At 39.1% G+C, this 17,682-nt stretch overlaps 1 protein-coding gene across 3 annotated transcripts; it reads left to right on the top strand.

The window, feature by feature from the left end:
* Positions 1 to 113: 113 nt before the first annotated feature.
* Positions 114 to 17,296, top strand: LOC139949284 (zinc finger CCCH domain-containing protein 10-like). 3 transcript variants are annotated; one of them, XM_071947696.1, is made up of 3 exons: positions 114 to 228; positions 3,865 to 3,942; positions 5,250 to 9,840. In XM_071947696.1, exon 3 carries the CDS (start codon positions 5,272 to 5,274, stop codon positions 6,205 to 6,207), a length of 936 nt encoding a protein of 311 aa, XP_071803797.1. In that variant the 5' UTR covers positions 114 to 228; positions 3,865 to 3,942; positions 5,250 to 5,271; the 3' UTR covers positions 6,208 to 9,840. The 3 variants fall into 3 exon arrangements, with proteins under 3 accessions (XP_071803797.1, XP_071803795.1, XP_071803796.1); XM_071947694.1 differs by lacking the exons at positions 3,865 to 3,942; positions 5,250 to 9,840 and adding exons at positions 9,960 to 10,106; positions 11,760 to 17,296 and having other exon boundaries at positions 131 to 228; XM_071947695.1 differs by lacking the exons at positions 3,865 to 3,942; positions 5,250 to 9,840 and adding an exon at positions 11,760 to 17,296 and having other exon boundaries at positions 131 to 228.
* Positions 17,297 to 17,682: the final 386 nt, after the last annotated feature.

The raw sequence follows: 17,682 nt of genomic DNA, 5'->3' as shown, positions 1-17,682 counted from the left end.
GATTCGTGACACGTTTTCTTACGGGAGTGCGTCCCCCGGTTGTGCATTAGAATGGGATATAGTCTGGGCCCACTGCCGTATTAAACGCCCTGACACGACAAGAAGTCAGGGCACCGTTAGCAGCATTATTAGCAGCTATCCGACGCCATTTTTCTCAACGGCGTGGGTTTACGTTGCGGATTCCTGAGCAAGAAAAAGACTGCAAAAGTGCTTAAATAGAGGAGAAAGGTTTGCATTTTACCTATTAGTGTATCCTTATAACATTATAGCATAAACTGGTGTGAGAAAACGTAAACATTTGTTTGAAATTGTTATTCAGAATTATCTTTCTTTCTTGGAAAAAAAACCCCGAGTCGCACGGGAGTCGGCCGCATTGCTCGTGTGTATTGTTATGCAGCATGCAGTACAAAGGCGGTGTAAAAGTCAACTCGCCCGCAAGCCAGTTCATGTGGAAATCTTGGCTCGGTCTATTTCCAGCACCACTTTACATGAGTTTACCATGGTCGTACGATTATCAGAATTAAAGCATCCGACTTTTTAAACAGCCAAACGAATGGAATTAATAATAAACAGGCAGAAGCACATTATAATTAAAAGCCATTGGAATTGGCCACTTTCGGTGAACAGTATCGTTCAAAAAAGACCCAAACTTCGTTCGTGTATCAAAACTCTCCCAAAACTTATATATGATTTTTGGGGTTGAACAAAGAATTGACTATATATAAAATAACAAACCTGTGAAAATTAAGGCTCAATCGGTCATCGGAGTCGGGAGAAAGTAATGGGAAAAACCCACCTTTGTTTCTGCACGTTTCGCCGTGTCAGGCAGGTGTTTACTTAGCCCCACTTGTGTGTGTGGCCAAGGATAGCTGAATCCTTAGCCACACGTCCACCCCATTTCCTAAGGAATAAAACAATTCGCGCGCGCTATCTACGAGCCACCCGGCATTATAAACTGGCTGAATGTGTTCACCTAACTCTTAGCTTGCTTTGTGTTGTGTGTATTGAAAAGTGAAACAAACAAAAATTTTAAAAAGAAATTTGTAATGATAACTTTGCTACCTTTCGCCGACTCTAATTTCGTCGAATCGTGCACGGCGCAGCCATCTTGGAATATGCGAATCAGCATGATGTCATCAGCCTGCCGAGCTGTGGGAATGTGAGGGCGCGAATACAAATCAACGGCTTTTTTATGTGAATTAAGCTTGTGTACCTTTTGCGCGCACGTGCTACGTAGTTCACGAAAAATACCCAACCTTAATTCACATAAAACGCCGTTGATTTGTATTCGCGCCCTCCTGGGCCCACAGCTCGGTAGGCCGATGACGTCATGCTGATTCGCATATTCCAAGATGGCGGAGCTGTGCACGATTCGATGAAATTAGAGTCGGCGAAAGGTAGCAAAGTTATCGTTACAAATTTCTTTTTAAAATTTTATTTGTTTCACTTTTTAATACACACAAAGCAAGCTAAGAGTTAGGTGAACACATTCAGCCGGTTTATAATGCCGGTGGCTCGTAGATAGCGCGTGAGAATTGTTTTATTCCTTAGCTGCATGAGGAAATGGGGTGGACGTGTGGCTAAGGATTCAGCTATCCTTGGCCACACAAGTGGGGCTAGTGTTTACTATGAATCTGTAATTCTTGTTGTCGAGAATTGATAATTGTTTAAATGTTTTCTCAAAAAGTAAAGCATTTCATGGAATAATATTTCAAGAGAAGTCTTATACCATTACCTTCTGTAAACCCTGCAAGTTATTTTTGAATATGTGAACGGTGGTACGGTAGACCCTAAATAAAACTTGAAATTGTTAAATAACACAAAAAGTGTTAAGCAAGTAAAAAACACACATATTTGTTTATAATAATTGATAATACAGTGAAGTCATTAAAACATTCTTTGTTTCAGTGATTTATTTTTAAAAACATCCCCTATGATTTACAAATAAATGTTGCACCAAGTCTCTCTTCTGATGATGAGTCAATGACACAATATAATATATTATATAGCGACTCAGGTGATATAGCGACTCAGGATGTGCCGTGTGCATCAATGCAATGGATCTTTACAGTAGAATGTGTTTGAAAGCGGTTTATTGTTGCAGCTGTATTGAAGCTTCCTTAAATGTTATAAATGCCAATTGATAATTTGACACAACAGGCAATGGAATTTTTTTAAAGCCTTTTTGATGAGTTTTAAAACTCAGTGACAGGCCTTTTCCTTTGTTTTTAGAGGGAAAGGGTACCAAGGCATTTTCTCCTTGGTAAGGGCACCAAGAAAATTTTAAATTTCAAGGGCACAAAGGCTATTGTCCACCAATGGGCATGGGGGCATTCGCCTTGGTTGCTTTCGTGAAGTATTAGGCCTGAAATTAAGTGATAAATTGTTGTAAAGAAGTTGGCTGGCTTGTAGTTAAACCAAAATTTTTCCTGTTGTACTAGAGTGTATACAAGTAAGTAAACATTATGTGCTGTCCCAGTTTTCATGAAACCATGATTACAGCGAGAAACTAATTGCTTGCGGCAGATAATTTGCAGCAGTGTGTCGCAGCAGTGGGCCGGGAAAGCGCGAGTGCAGTTGACACACCATGTTTAAAGCTGGTTGCGGTGGCAAGTAGTGTAGTGCGGCGCAACCATTGAAACCCTGATGCTTGGTTGACCATTTTCCCCATCACGAGTGAAATTACTCCTGCCACAATTAAATCTAGGACCAATGGTTTTCCGTTTCAGGGAAGTGCCCTTAAATTTTTGCTTGGCAACAAGATTCAAATGGTATGGAATATGTCTTTTCCCTAATGAGTGGGTAAGCTTAGCATGACATGCTTTGAAGCAGAGCGAGCTGTTACCATAGGCGTTGATTTAAACAAAAACGCATATAAAAACAAAAATGACTAGTAACAAAATAAATAAACTGCGGTAAAAAGAAATACCTAGGGTAAAACGTGATAGAAAGTCATGCCTGTGTGAATTTGCGATATAACATTTTTATTCAGTACAAGCGAGTAACATTTCTGACATGTGCAATGAACAGCAAACACCTGTTAAGCCGCCTGTCTTTTAGCTTGTTGTACAGTTGCAGGATTACGATGCACCATTCAAGCAGGGTAATTTTGTGAACTTGCTTGCGCTTCGCCCTGCAACGTTGCAAAATGTTCTTACTGGTCGCTGGCTTTAGCATTATAACGCACCATTCAAGCGGAGTAGTTTTGCGAGTTTGCTTGCGCTTCGTCCTGCAACGTCGCAAATGCGCTTACTGCTCGCTGGTTTCTGTGGCAAAGTCATGAGTTCTGGAGACTGCTCTAAGTTGATTGGTAGTTGGCAACATCTGATAGATTAGAGGTAAGAGCCACAACAACTGTTCACACTTTGTGAATAAAGTATGAGTTTGATGAACAAATGTTAAGTTGATTTTGGAACCCAAGATTCAATTATCAAGTTGAGGGATTTTTTCATTAAATTCTATATTTCCAGGGGGTTTATTAGTCACTTTGAAGCAGAGTAGTGATAAAACAAAAAATGTTGCAGGTGCTGTTAAAGGTGCTGCAGTTAGTGTCCTACTTGGATATTTTTTGTTTATTTTGCATGTACATGTAGGGTTGATCAGGCTTGATATTCTCCCTTTAATTTCTGTCTGTAAAATGTACTGAAATGTCGTTACAGCCCTTTATTATAAGTTGGCCCTTTTACCCCCAAAGACGTTTACTTTTCCTTCTCGGGGGGTCAAATGTCATGCCTGGTTTTTGTTATTATTATTATTATTATTATTATTATTTAGAGATGCATTTAATTTTTTGTAATGATGCAAATAAACAATGCAAGCAGAATGTCATTTTAGTGATACAAATTTTTATCTTTTGATAAACAGGTCTTCAAATTTTGTTGGGTTAAGAAGACGCAAGCCAGGTCCTGAAGAGAAGAGAGGTGGCAAAAACCTAAAAGCAAAGTGAGTTTCTTATTTTGAACATCTACATGTATGTGGTAAATTGTTAAATGTAATTGCACATATTCAGTGTGTGCCATCATATACCTTGTCGGTAAAGCCTGGTTCATATTTCCTGCGAATCCATCAGTTGACTTGTGCTCAACTCCGGCGATACATTCGCAGCGAAAATAGTTCGTATCACATTTGCAGTCGGGAGATGTACGAACTCAGCTTAAGTTTTATGAGAAATAAACGCCTGTGGCTGTACTTGAAATTATGATAAGCGCCCTCGCTCACCATAGATTTAATTTTCAGGGAGTGTGCACAATCTCACTAACTGGGTGACAGTTTATAATGCTATGTACAGTCACATGCTTGAGTGCTCTGTCTATGATGACATTGCATTCTTTAACCATTTTATATTTATTGAGCCTTGGTGTACAACTTTACATGAACATGTACGCAATGCCAAATCATGATCAGGGCTAAATTTCATGGCTCTGTTTATCGCCAAAATCTGTGATTACGAACATGCACCAAGTTTCTGCACTAGTTGTGTTAGCGAAGAATGCCTAGTAACTTAGGAGTATGCACGCTCTTAAGCAAAAGATTCCTGCTTGAATTCCCTGTTTGTTGATTCATTGCTTACAGTAAGCAGAGCCATAAAATTTGGCCCTGATGGACACACAGCAATTTACACAACGATTTATTGCAGCAAATTCTTATTAAAGAATACACAGCAGGCCCACACAATGTACATGTACTTCAAAGATACTGCATTAGTAAGGTGTCTAATGTCTTCACATTATGGACTGAATGTTTCTTTTACACACTGAATCTTAAAGGGACCAGTGCCTTGGGATTGGCGTTGGGCCATGAAAAGTGTTGATATGTTTTTGTTATGAAATGCACATGGTTAGAAAGATGTTTACAAGGTAGAATAAAACAATCCCCTCAAATATTCCACGAAGTTCCATGGTTTCCCTGTACATCTTGAACTAACAAGGCAAGCCATTTTGTGGAGACAATGTTAGTTCACAAAGTAAACGAAAAACCAGGCAATTTAAAAGAATGTTTGTGTGGACCATTTTAATCTACTTTTAAAACATCTTTCTAATCAAGCATTTCATCACAAACGGTTTCAAACGCTTTTCAGGGACCAACTCGACCGATCAAAGGCAAAGTGTCCCTTCAATATTGAGTAGCAAATGATGATTTTTAAATCGCAACTGATAAATATTGTGTATCAGTTTCATAATATATGCTAAACAAGGGAAATGATTCACTGACATTGTGTTTATATAATTTTGTTTGTATCCTCTTTTCAGGTTTCTGTCCCAAGTGTCTGTCATGGAAAGAAATGGAGGAGGAGTTTGTCGGGAGTTCCTGAGGGGAGAATGCAATCGCGGCAGCTCATGCAAGTTTAGCCATGTGAGCCCTAAAGAGGGTGAGGGTGGTGCTGCCGGTGATATGAAAAGCGGGGTCTGTCGTGACTTCTTGAGAAATGAGTGCGATCGAGGCTCCCGATGCATCTACGAGCATCCTGCTGGACAAAAGGGGACCTCCAAAGCAGTCAAGTTCTGTCACAATTTCCAGAACGGTAGATGCAGAAGTCAAGATTGCTCCTACCTCCACTGCTCCTCCGAAGAAGAAGAATATTACAAGGAAACGGGAAAGCTCCCTCCTGGCCTTGAAGACATGGTCAGGAACTCCAGCGGCAACAAAGTCTGCAAAGATTTCCTGAATGGGAAATGCTTCCGCCCAAAGTGTAAGTTTCTCCACACGGACGCAGACCGTCTTGGAGGAGGGCCCCCGCGGAAGCGGCCGATGCCGTCCTGGGATAGCCGTGATGAGTTCCACCCCCCACCTCGAGAGGAGCGGGAGAGGATGCGCAGTCTGGTGAGCATGGTCCACGATCTTGAAGATGAAAACGTCGTCCTGCGGCATAAACTCAGCCGTATTCATCGCCAGGTTCTGGATCTTACCGATGACAACAAAGTCCTTCTTGACGAGAACAGACGTCTGCGAGCTCAAAACCCTGATGCTCTGAGAGCTCCTCCACGTCGCCCTGAAGCAGCTGCAGACATCCCATCACTCGACAGCTACCTTAGAGACCGACCCCCAGGTGCTGTACCTTCACGAGCGGCTGCTGCTGCTGCTGCACTGGCTGAGGGCCCCCCACCAAGACCTAGGGCTCCTGGTTACGACGCCGACCGCCTGGCTGCTTATAATCCAGAACATCCAACACCATATGAGGGTCGTGCCTCCGATCGATACGACTACTAAGAGAACCTCAAGAACTTCCGAGTTTATGTACACTTTTTTCAGAACTTGGGACTGGCTTATTAAGTTTTTAAATGGCATGTGCAAAGGAGTGCGCTTTCTGATACTCATATTCCCTTTAACTGGGTTATGTGTTTGTTTTAATGTCTAAGTCGATGTTGCTTGTTGTTTGTTCAGACTCGTTCCGTTAGGTGAATCTATTAGAAAGACAAACAAACTTGGTACAAATTCTAAACCATTTAAGTCTAAAGTAACAGTAACCTCAATAACAAGTACAGTACATGTAACAAGTACAAAACATTTTTTTTAAAGCTTTTTATAACAGTTAATTTTTCCCTTCAGAAATGGAGTGATTAGGAAGATTGAAGTGATGACCTACAGGTGTATCTAGCTTTTGGGTCTTGACTGTAGATCTGTGGCCGTAGAAACGCCTCTTGAGTGTAGTTCTTGTTTCACCTATATATTGAACACCACAGACTCTGCAAGATATGAGATAAATGAGATTACTTTTCATACTTATATTTGATTTTTTTTAATCCATGGCATACTTCACTCTGAACTGCTGTATGAAGCGGACAAGAATTATCCTACAAAGGCATTGATCACTTCAAAGTTGGTACTATTATGCACACCGGAGGCTTGTTAGACAATCCTGTGTAGTATGGTAAGCCTAGTCCAAATTTATAGCTATAACTTTGGCTACAGCTTGATGCCATTGTAATCTAAATCATGCTTTGGTAATGGTGTATGGTATGTCCCATAGAAACATTTGTAGCCGTACACAAACAATTGTGAGCCAAAAGGCCAGGTGAATCATTTTTCTTTTTCTTCAGTTGAGAAAGACTTAAAGGAAGTGGACACAATTGGTAATTGTCAAAGACTAGCCTTCACAGTTGGTGTATCTCAACATATGCATAAAATAACTAGCCTGTGAAAATTTTAGCTCGATCGGTCATCAAAGTTGCTAGATAATAATGAAAGAAAAAACACCCTAGTCACACGGAACAAAACAATCACAGGAATAAAACGAAACGGGGGAAAAATGACGCCCCCCTTAAAAAAATTCATGACCACAAAACATCTGAACAAACATCCCACGCAAGACTTTTTTTATGACTGATTTTTGTGTTCATAATTGACAACTTACATATGTTTTTGTTTTTTTGTTTTTTTGTCTGTAACAGCTGAAACTATAATGTAAGCCTCCATTGTGTATGTCAAGCTAGTCTGTCAGTGTAGAATTTTGTAAAAATGTGTTGACTTTAAGTGTTAAAACAAGTTAATGTACATAGTTGTGTTTCCGTAGATCTTGTGGAGTTCGGGAAGGAATATTTTCAAGAAATTATCCTTTGGGCTACAGATTAACACTAAACTTAATAGTAATTCATCCCAAACAAGTTTCATGTACATGTAGTTGTGACTGACTGACTATTTTGAGTTGTAGTTGCTGATTGCGAGCGCTGCTTTAATGCTAGAATTAGAGCACAATGAACATAAATATTAAATTTTGAACACGCTTCTTAAAAGCAGTGGACACTATTGGTAATTGTCAAAGACCAATCGTCTCCCTTGGTGTATCTCAACATGCATAACATAACAAACCTGTGAAAGTTTGAGCTCAATAGTTGCGAGATATGAATGAAATAAAAAAACACCCTTGTCTCACGGAGTTGTGTGCTTTCAGATGCTTGATTTCGGGACCTCAAATTCTAAATCTGAGGTCTTGAAATCAAATTCGTGGAAAATAACTTCTTTCACGAAAACAACATTACTTCAGAGGGAGCTGTTTTTCAACAGCTCCCCATTACCTGTCACAAGTAGGGTTTTATGCGAATAATTATTGTGAGTAATTACCAATAGCGTCCACTGCCTTTATACTAAAGTCAGTATAATAATTATTGTGAGTAATTACCAATAGCGTCCACTGCCTTTATACTAAAGTCAGTATAATACTCTGTGTGGTTTTTTTTCAGTGAATTTTTTACAGCTGTGAGCATGCACTTGCATAATGAATATACTAATGTACATGAGTTGAGTACAAACAGTTCGGTACTAATTATCAAATAAATTACAGCGGATCATCCAATTATGCATTGAAAGTCAGTTTGTGAAAGTTTAAACATGAATTCTGCGCATGTTTTGTCGGACTTCATTTTAGGATGCATCAAACTTCAATTTTCCTTAAAGCATTTCGATTTTTATTCAGATTTACATCACCTGTACATGACCTGTGGGTTGTACATTGCAGCAATTTGATTTAAAGTTGTAAGTTCAGCTGAGATTATTTAACCTTTTATCAATTTATAAGGTTGTTCCATAAACTGAGTGGTTAGTGTTGTTCATTTGACTGCAAGTGGTTGCTTATTGTATTAAAGATTTGTTCTTAATAGAAAAAATAAAATTGTGTTTTTGCATTTTTTGTCTACCTGAAGCATTTAGTAACAACACTGCATGAGCACTGTACAGTACACGCATGTAACTATACATGTATGTATCTGTACCTGTATTCTCTGGGTGTTAGTGTTCGTGTTGTTGAAGGGGTTCCCAAAATAAAGACTAGTACAAAGCGGTCAATGGTTTCCTTCTATTGCCCTTTAAAAAAAATTATTTCAGTTCGAAGTTATAACAAGTAAATTTGTTGCCAAGGTTTTGAAGGAAATTTTGTTTGTTTTCCATGTTTGCTTTCACCATTTGACATTTAAACACCCCTGTACACGATGAAATCTGTTTTGATGTGAATAAATGCAGGACTCGTAAAAAAATGCAGCTATATACAAAATATACATGCATTGTAGTACGCCCTTTTCACACGATTGTATCTCTTACTCCCTTGGAATACAACCTTGGGGAGGTCCTGGGGGTTACTGTTGTGCTCTTTCACATGTTCCCCATTGCATGTGTCAAGAATGCCTTGGGGGTTTTAGGTTGACCCCTACTCATGAGCAGCGGGTGGCTATTTTTGGGGGTAGATCAAGGGAAAAGCCAAATAAGTGTGAAAAGGGATGATCATTATTCCCCGGTGCTGTCTTAGTGTACTGGAAGACCGCTACATATGCAGTGTAACCCCTAACAATTTTTATCATTTTTTTTCATAAGGGGATGACCATTTTTAGTGTTTAAATTTAGAAGAGTTTTTAAGTTCATAAATAAGCACCGAGAAGCAAAAGAAGAAAGCAAGCTAAAAGATAGAAATCGAGAATGAAAAGAAAGAAGCAAGTCAAAATGGAAAAGAAGTGATGTAAAAAGTTAAACGTCAAGATTTGAAGACCCCTAAAGTGTCTTTCCAGGAAGTCTTGACGTAAAAGAAGCAGAAAAAGAAAAAGAAAGAAACAAGCAAAAAAAAAGTTAAAAAGTAAACAAGTGAAAAGTGTAGAAACATCTCATGAAACGTCTCTTGGTAAGAATGTAATTAACATGTTTTTATTATCCCCATTTCTTGCATTTTGAATGATCATTCTCCTCAATAATGAAATAACTTTCATATTACTTTGTAATTTTAAGTCTAATTCACAAAGAATTGCTTAAAATGTATTTTTGGCAACTTGCAAATTGTGTTTGCCCTGTATTTCTTATATCAAGTTGTAAAATGTTAATGATTTTGGCCAGTTGTGTTGCATTTCTGTCGCAGAAAAATGTCGAATGTGACCGGCGTTTACATTTACAGTTCTTTCATCTAAGATGAAAGTTAAACGATTGCAAACTGCGTTTGTGTGATGTTTTGATAATAAAAATTTTTTTATTTGTTTTTAATTCAGGTTCTGGTTGAAAATTAAAAGTTGTGGCTCAGCAGAAAAGTTTCTGGACTGGCTTGTGTTGACTGACGCTAAGCTGATCAAGTTGTTCCTGGTAGCTGTTTCTGGAACAGCAGAAGTCCCAAGGAATCCAGTTCTCCTAAGCATAAGGTTGCTCAATTTTTCTTCTAGCAACACTTCATTAATGCACTTCAGTTTTCCTAAACTGTATCTAGTGTTTCCTGTTATGTGAACAAGTTCATGTAGTTTAACTCTGTTCGCACTATAAACACTTGAAAGCAAAATATGCCGCAAAAAAAAAACTTCCTATAGAATTGACGACGTGATTTAAAAAGACAGCAGAAGCAAAACAAAAAGCCGTACTAATTGAAACAATTAAAACTGATTGAAAATGGCAGCCTACCTGACTGATGATGATTACATTGATCAAGGCATTTGTCGTTTCTTCTTGACGAGCGAGTGTTTCAGTGGAAGCAGATGCAAGTTTGAGCACCGCAGAGACCTGATGGACAAGAAGATATTGTGGGTTTGTCTTCCATTCCTTGGAAACAAGTGCATATACAAAGACAAATGTAGGTTTGACCACCCAGAAAGAGTTAAAGGGTTGTCTCTGCTGGCGAGAATCTGTTGTAACTACCGCGGAGTCAAAGAGGGGGGTATATGCGATGATAGTCAATGTCAATTGTTTCATTTCACTAAAACAGAGCATAGAGCTTACGTTCGGGATAAAATAATCCCCGAGAGGTATAGAGACCACCGTTGGGTGCAGCACAAAAGACCTCGTAAAGATGACAGTGGTTTGGTTCAGTACAGCAGTGATGAGGAGAACTTTGATGGTGACACGAAGAGAAGTGATGACAACTTGAGAACCGATGCAAGACCTCAGGATAGAAATGAGAGGTCTCGCAATCAGCGTGAACGGAGCAGGAGTCCACTCCATTCAACAAGTGGTCAAAGTCGCAGAGAAGAATCTCCAGTTGCTGCAGACCATGAGAGGCGCATAAAGAAGTTGAGAAAGGTGGCTAAAGATCTCCGCAATGAGTTAAACGACTTGTGGAAAGACAATAAGCTCTTACAGAGGCAGCTTGACGATCACAAGGAGTTTCACCAAAGAGACCAAGAACTGATCACAGACCTCATGAAATCAAGAGATAAACTTGAGGAAGAAGTTAACGCATTGAGTGGCATGAAATCCCAATTGACCACTCAAATGACTGACCTGTTTGGTGACAACAAAGTAGTTGTTGAAGAGAACCAGCGTTTAAGAAGACTACTGCAGGAAGCCCAGTCCCGGCAAACGACAATCACACACAGCCAGCCACCACCAGTTCAACAACCCCTCGCAGACCAATTCAGATCTTCACTTAACTCTTCTTCCTATCCCCAGCAGTCAAGCTGGAACTAGTTTTGTTAATGGAGTCAAAAGGGGAAAATGTTGATGCTAGTGAAAAAGTAGATCGCATGTAGTTAACCCAACTTTGACATTTAGTATTTGACATGGAAACAGATGATGATTTTTCCAGCTGTATGAAACTTAAGTGTCACTGTTAAGATTCCTTTTGTTATTTGTTGTTGTATAAAGTGAAGACTGTTGCATAGGCTATGTTTGTACCTTAACATCCATGACTGTAAACTTGAACGATTTACATATACATGTACATGTTCATCACAAGCATTTATGTGCTGTACAGATTCTATGCTAAGGAGTCAAACATGCTAGACTTGTTAACAATATTAAGCTGTATCATGTGCTAGGCAAAAAGCTCTAACAGGATTTCCTTCATTTTTTTTCAATTGAAACAGATTTTTGGACAGGCCACTCCGCAGCAACCACTCCGCAGCAACAACTTTGCAGTAACAACTTTTGCATAGAGGCTGCCGGTAGACATACGCATGCACTGAGCGCCGGTCGTGGGCCAGCAACATCAGCAGCCGGGCAGTAATCAGCAGTCGGCACACTGCAGTGTAGGCGCCAGCTTTTACCCTAGCCACTAGACAGTTGATGCCAGCTGTGCAAGCAGCAGCAGGAAGTTGCAAGCAGCTTTTAAAGGTGCAGCTGCCACTGCTGCGGGTTCAGCACATCCTTGCCGAAGCACTACCCTTGCGGACTCCCAACCCACAAGGTTATGTAACAGTACATTAAGATAGCACTGCTTAAGCTGCCTATAAACAATTGACAAAAAAACATTGCTGTGCATTAGGTTGACGCTATTGCTGGTATTTCTTGAACTATTAACATTTACTTAACAGGTTTCCTGCAGGCTTTTTTTGTGTGTGGGTATTTTTAAAACCATTCAAGATGTCTTCTGAAGAAAAAGATTATGGTGATGATGTGTGTCGTGATTTCTTGCGTAATGTTTGTAACCGTGGGAAAAGTTGCAAGTTTAAGCATCCAGAGGATGCCGAGGGAAGTGAATCAAGAGGCGGAGGCAATAGCCATCAGAGGTATGCTTTTTGCCATGATTTCCAGAATAGGGAATGTGTCCGAGGTAATTGTCGTTTCCTGCACTGCTCCCGTGCTGAGGAAGACTATTACAAAGAAACGGGGAAGCTTCCACCCCATCTTGAAGACAAGGTGTCTCGCGGTTACGGGGTAGGTGGTGAGGAGCTGCGGAGCGGAAATGATGATGTTCCTGTTTGCAGAGATTACCAAAAAGGCGAGTGTAACAGAGGAAGCAAGTGTAAGTTCCGCCACATGAGCCGTGGGGATGTTGACTATGAGGATCGTCGACGCATGCGTGCTTTCTACGACCCTTATGGCGATTTTGAGTTTGACCGCATTCGTCGCAGGCCTCCGTTTGAAAGTCGTTTTGGCTATCTTGATTTTGAGACCGGGCGTTCTGCTGATGATCACTACGGAGCGAGGAGCGCAATCCGTGAGAGGATGCGAAGCGCAAGTCGTGACACCAGAGATTTGGAGGATGAGAATCAGGTCTTGCTGCGCAAGGTTGAGGCAATGCGCAAGCAAATCTCTGATCTGACCGCAGCGAATGAGGTCTTGCTCGAGCAGAATGCACGCTTGCGGGCATCAAAGGTTGAAAATACAACCAATGCTATTCTGCAAGCTGAGACACACCTGGTTCGCTCTACTGCGACAGGTGTACCCCTTCTCTCACAGGGAAGTGTTGCTGTTATCCAGAAGAATGCCGGTTCACAAGGTGCTTCAGGTGTCACAGCAATCAATCTTATTGGTCAGCAGGAGGGTGGACTTGGCGACAGGTCTCAGACTACTTTGATTGCCCCTGATATGCAGACCATACCAGTGTCTGTGTCTCTGCAGCAGGAGTTTCAGCCGGTGTCCATATCCTCTGTTATGACCACCCAGCCATCCCTGCCGCTGCCAACCTCTATACTGACCTATCCAATTGTGTCACATAACATCCACACTGGGTTGGGTCGTTAAGCTGTTATAGGGACACGTTGCCGTCCCTGCCGCTGCCAACCTCTATACTGACCTATCCAATTGTGTCACACAACATCCACACGGCGTTGGGTCGTTAAGCTGTTGAGCAAAATGCTATCATTATAGGGACACGTTGCCTTGCATCGGGCGAGTTGGTCTATGCATACATGTATGGTCAGAAAGATGTTTTGAAAGTAGAATATAACGATCCACTCAAAAATGGCTTGAAATTGCATGATTTTTTGTATATGGCACGCCATTACTTGTTTGTGGAGTTTTTTACTCCAAAAATTGGCTGACAATGTTAGTTCTCAAAGTAAAAGGAAAACCACGCAATTTTGAGGCAAATTTTTGTGGATTGATATATTCTACCTTTGAAACATGACTTTGAAAAAACGGTTTCAAACGCTATTCATGGACCAACGCGACCAATTCAAGGCAACGTGTCCCTTTACTGCTTCGAGAAGGATATTTGTGGATTTTATCACTGTGATCACCGTTGCTGTTCACTCTTTGACACTACATGTACTTGGCTATATCTGCATTCCATACAAAAACTAGTTTAGTCTTAAAGTTTTTTTTACTAACCCAAATACATGTTCTTATTAAGTTTTTGTTGATCTTTCGGTTTCTGCACTTGGGAAAACACCAGTTAACTTGTAATGGTTTGTTATAGGCCCTATTCACAACTGTGCCATTTTGAATAGTTTGTGTTGCCATCTGAACTCATTTGGTCCTAAGCGCATTTTGTAAAAAAAAAATGCTTCAATTGTTTTTAATACTTCCCAAAAAACACACCAACAAACAAAAACAGCAAATGAGTGACAACGTTCTTGGAAGAATGATTAAGCCATTAACTTTTTCAGTACATGTATTTGTATATTTTTCAATATTAATTAATTAGTTGTATTTGGTAGCTTTGTATTTACTCAGATTTGTTGTAATTTGTTTTTAATAAGTACCATAGAAAGGAGTTGACCATGATCCACTTTACTGTGTATTTGACGAAATTCCTGTTAAAAATGTCTGCTTAATAAAGGAACACGTTGCCTTGGATAGGACGAGATAAAAGCCGTTTATAACCGGTTGTTACAAAATGCATATGGTGGGAAAGATGTTTTAGAAGTACATGTAGAATAGCTCGAAATTGCTTGGTTTTCCTTTCACTTGGCGAACTAGCATGGTCGGCCATTTATGGGAGTAAAAAATTTGACTCGCTCCCATAAATGGCTGATTGTGTTATACGCTGAGGTAAAAGGAAAACCGAGCAATTTCGAGGCGTTTTTGTGTGGATCAATGTTTTCTACTTTTACAATCTCTTTCTACCCATATGCATTTTATTAAAAACAGTTACAAACGCTTTTCAAAGACCAACTCGATCGATCCAAGGCAACGTGTTCCTAAAGGACAAAAATCCGGCTCACTCAATACACAGGCAACAGAATCATTTTAAGATATAAAATTGTTTATCAATTCAGACAAAAGATTAGCTTACTTTCATGTGACTTGTGGAAAATAAAGTGGAGAAAACCTTTCAGTGACGAATCACCCTTCATTTGTAACTTTTCGTTTTACTGAAGATTTTTTTGTGAACACATGTATTCTGCATTATGTCGCTACATTAAATGTTGCGTTTATGTTTAACTTTCAGTTTTATGAACTTCACTTGGTTTAGTTTGCTTGAGGTGACATGTTCTTTTGTATTATCACATGTAAATATTGTCGACCTATCTTGTTATAAACTTACATTACAAAACCTTCACACATCAAACTCAGAATTTTCTGAAAGGCAGTCCAACAACGAATTTGTACGAATGGTACAAATACATGTAAATCAACCATAAGTCTATGGCACATGCAAATGTAATACATGATATGCATGCGAACTTAACAGTTTGAGACTTAATTCATATAAGCGTGTAAATTGCAAACAAATATCACAAGCGACCTTAATTGTTGTTTAAGATCTTTCGCATAAACTGCACATGCATATGACACTTTTGGAAGTTCTTTTCAAATTAAAAAAGAAGAAGTTTTATTTGTATCACTCAATGTTAATCAAATTCTCAATGAAAGTCATTATCCTTGTGAAAACTGTATACATGTACATGTTTGAAAAAAATAGTCAGGCCCTGCTACCACATGTTGTAGCTCCTTTTGGAATAAAAAGTTGTAAGCATTTTGGTTAAATTCATTTTTTAGTAGAGATATTTTGATAAGTTTATAGTTGTTAGATACAAAGGCCAATTACAGGCTCATAATTTGTTGGGCTCGGTTACAAATTATCTTTTTTTTTCACAATTTATATGTGGTGAAAAACGTTAACTGAGTAAACTAAAGTGAGTAAATAAATCAGCTTCAGATTCTATTAGGTGTATCAGCCACAAAAAAGTAGAATCAAAATAAATACCGACTATTGCATTGTACATAACGCTTTTATTAGAAAACCCAAATTAATGTTTTATCTGCATTTTTTTTCATCGGCAAATCAAAATCACATGATCGATGATGATTAAAACCGCACTGCTGTTAAGATCCATTGGTGCGAACTATTTACTATTTACTGTTAAAACAATGGCGATTACTTTATACAAAAGTGGATTGTAACAGGCAATATTGGTTACTTTAAAGCCATTGGACCCTTTCGGTAAACAGTGCTGTCCAAGGCCCACACTTTGTGTACCACAACTTCTATATCAAATAACAAACCTGTGAAAATTTAGGCTCAATCGGTCATCGGAGTCGGTAGAACAACGGAAAAACCCACCCTTGTTTCCGGGCGTTTCGCCGTGTCATGACATGTGTTTAAAATAAATCCGTAATTCTCGTTAACGAGAATTTATATTGTTTTGCTGTTTTCTCAAAAAATAAAGCATTTCATGGAATAATATTTCAAGAGAAGTCTTTCACCATTGCCTTCTGTAAACCCTGAAAGTTATTTGTAAATCTGTGAACTTTTTTTTTTTCCTGAACCGAAAGGGTCCTATGGCTTTAAAAAAGCCTGTGCGAACATTCTAATGAAAATTTACTTGTAATTGTTCCATATTAAAAATCCCTCTGTAATGACATGTAATAACATAAACAGCATGTACAACTAATGTGTAAAAGAAACAGGCCGCACTGCAGCTATTTGCCCTTTTTTGGATAAGTGGCCACTATAGACCTTTACCATGGTGCAGCCATCTGGAATTTTCCAAATTGATATCAATGTAACCATTCTGAGGCTGGAAGAACAAAATAGTCTGGTACCTATTTGCATAATGATAATTAGCATTCATTATTGTTGTTCAATACCGGAACGTGACCAAGATGAAGGCAGCATGATAAAGGTCTATTGTTACAAGTATCGATTAACACTGCCTTTCGCAAATCTTTTCCCAATTCCTGGAATGGCAAAAAAGTTAAAGGCATTTTCAATATTTGTATTTTGTATCTGTGTGCAAAAAGTTAATTACAATTTAGTTATGAAATATGGAATTGTGGCAAAATTGCACCTTCACCAGTTTAGTTATTTGTTGAGTACATGCTTGTATTGGCCTATATGCATATAATGCAGCTACATGTACATACACAGTTATTTACTGGTCTAATGTTGCATCAAAAGAGTTGCTTACTAAAATGGTGTCCAGAGATCATATCATTTTGTGCATTCCATGCTCTTAATATGTAGCCCACTCTTGTGTAGGAACCATTACATTAACTAAATTGCATATTGACACATTGCATTTGATAGGTTACTGTTGACTTATATGGAGGCCTACTGATATTTAGTATTAAACTTTCTTGTCTCTTTTGAAAACCAATTTGCCCATGACCAAAGGATTTCATGTTATTTAATCGAAATAGTGTATCATTTCTCTATATCAACAGATTTGTCACCACTGTCATTGGTTATCTAACCACGAACTAAATTGGCGGCTTGCAAAATGCACCAAAATGTCAAGCAAGTTTGATGAATCAAGGTAGGCTTAATTCTAAGCGATAAAGTGGATTGTTTTTCCTAACGAGGGATGTATTGTTGAAGTTCATTGTCTGTTTTTGTAACGGTTTGAACGACGCCGTACAAGACGTTTCAATTATTGTTAAATAAATTTGTTATTTTCATCGTTAATAAAAATTTGTTCTATTTGTATTTAACTAAGCCCCGATCATGATGTTGTTAAGCACACATTCTTTATAGCAGGGCCCAATATGAAATTGTGTCTAGCAGGTTTCGCTGCTAAGCATAATCGGCAGGGAACCAAGTCGAACAGTGTACATAACGAAGAGTTTTGGCTGGTAACTTGTTTCTGCTTAGCAACAATGTGTCTTTGCTAAGCCACT

Source organism: Asterias amurensis, chromosome 16 (genome assembly GCF_032118995.1).
Source record: "Asterias amurensis chromosome 16, ASM3211899v1".
Taxonomy (NCBI): domain Eukaryota; kingdom Metazoa; phylum Echinodermata; class Asteroidea; order Forcipulatida; family Asteriidae; genus Asterias; species Asterias amurensis.
The sequence above is the reverse complement of the archived record's forward strand: the minus strand, read 5'-3'. Positions and strand labels throughout refer to the sequence as shown.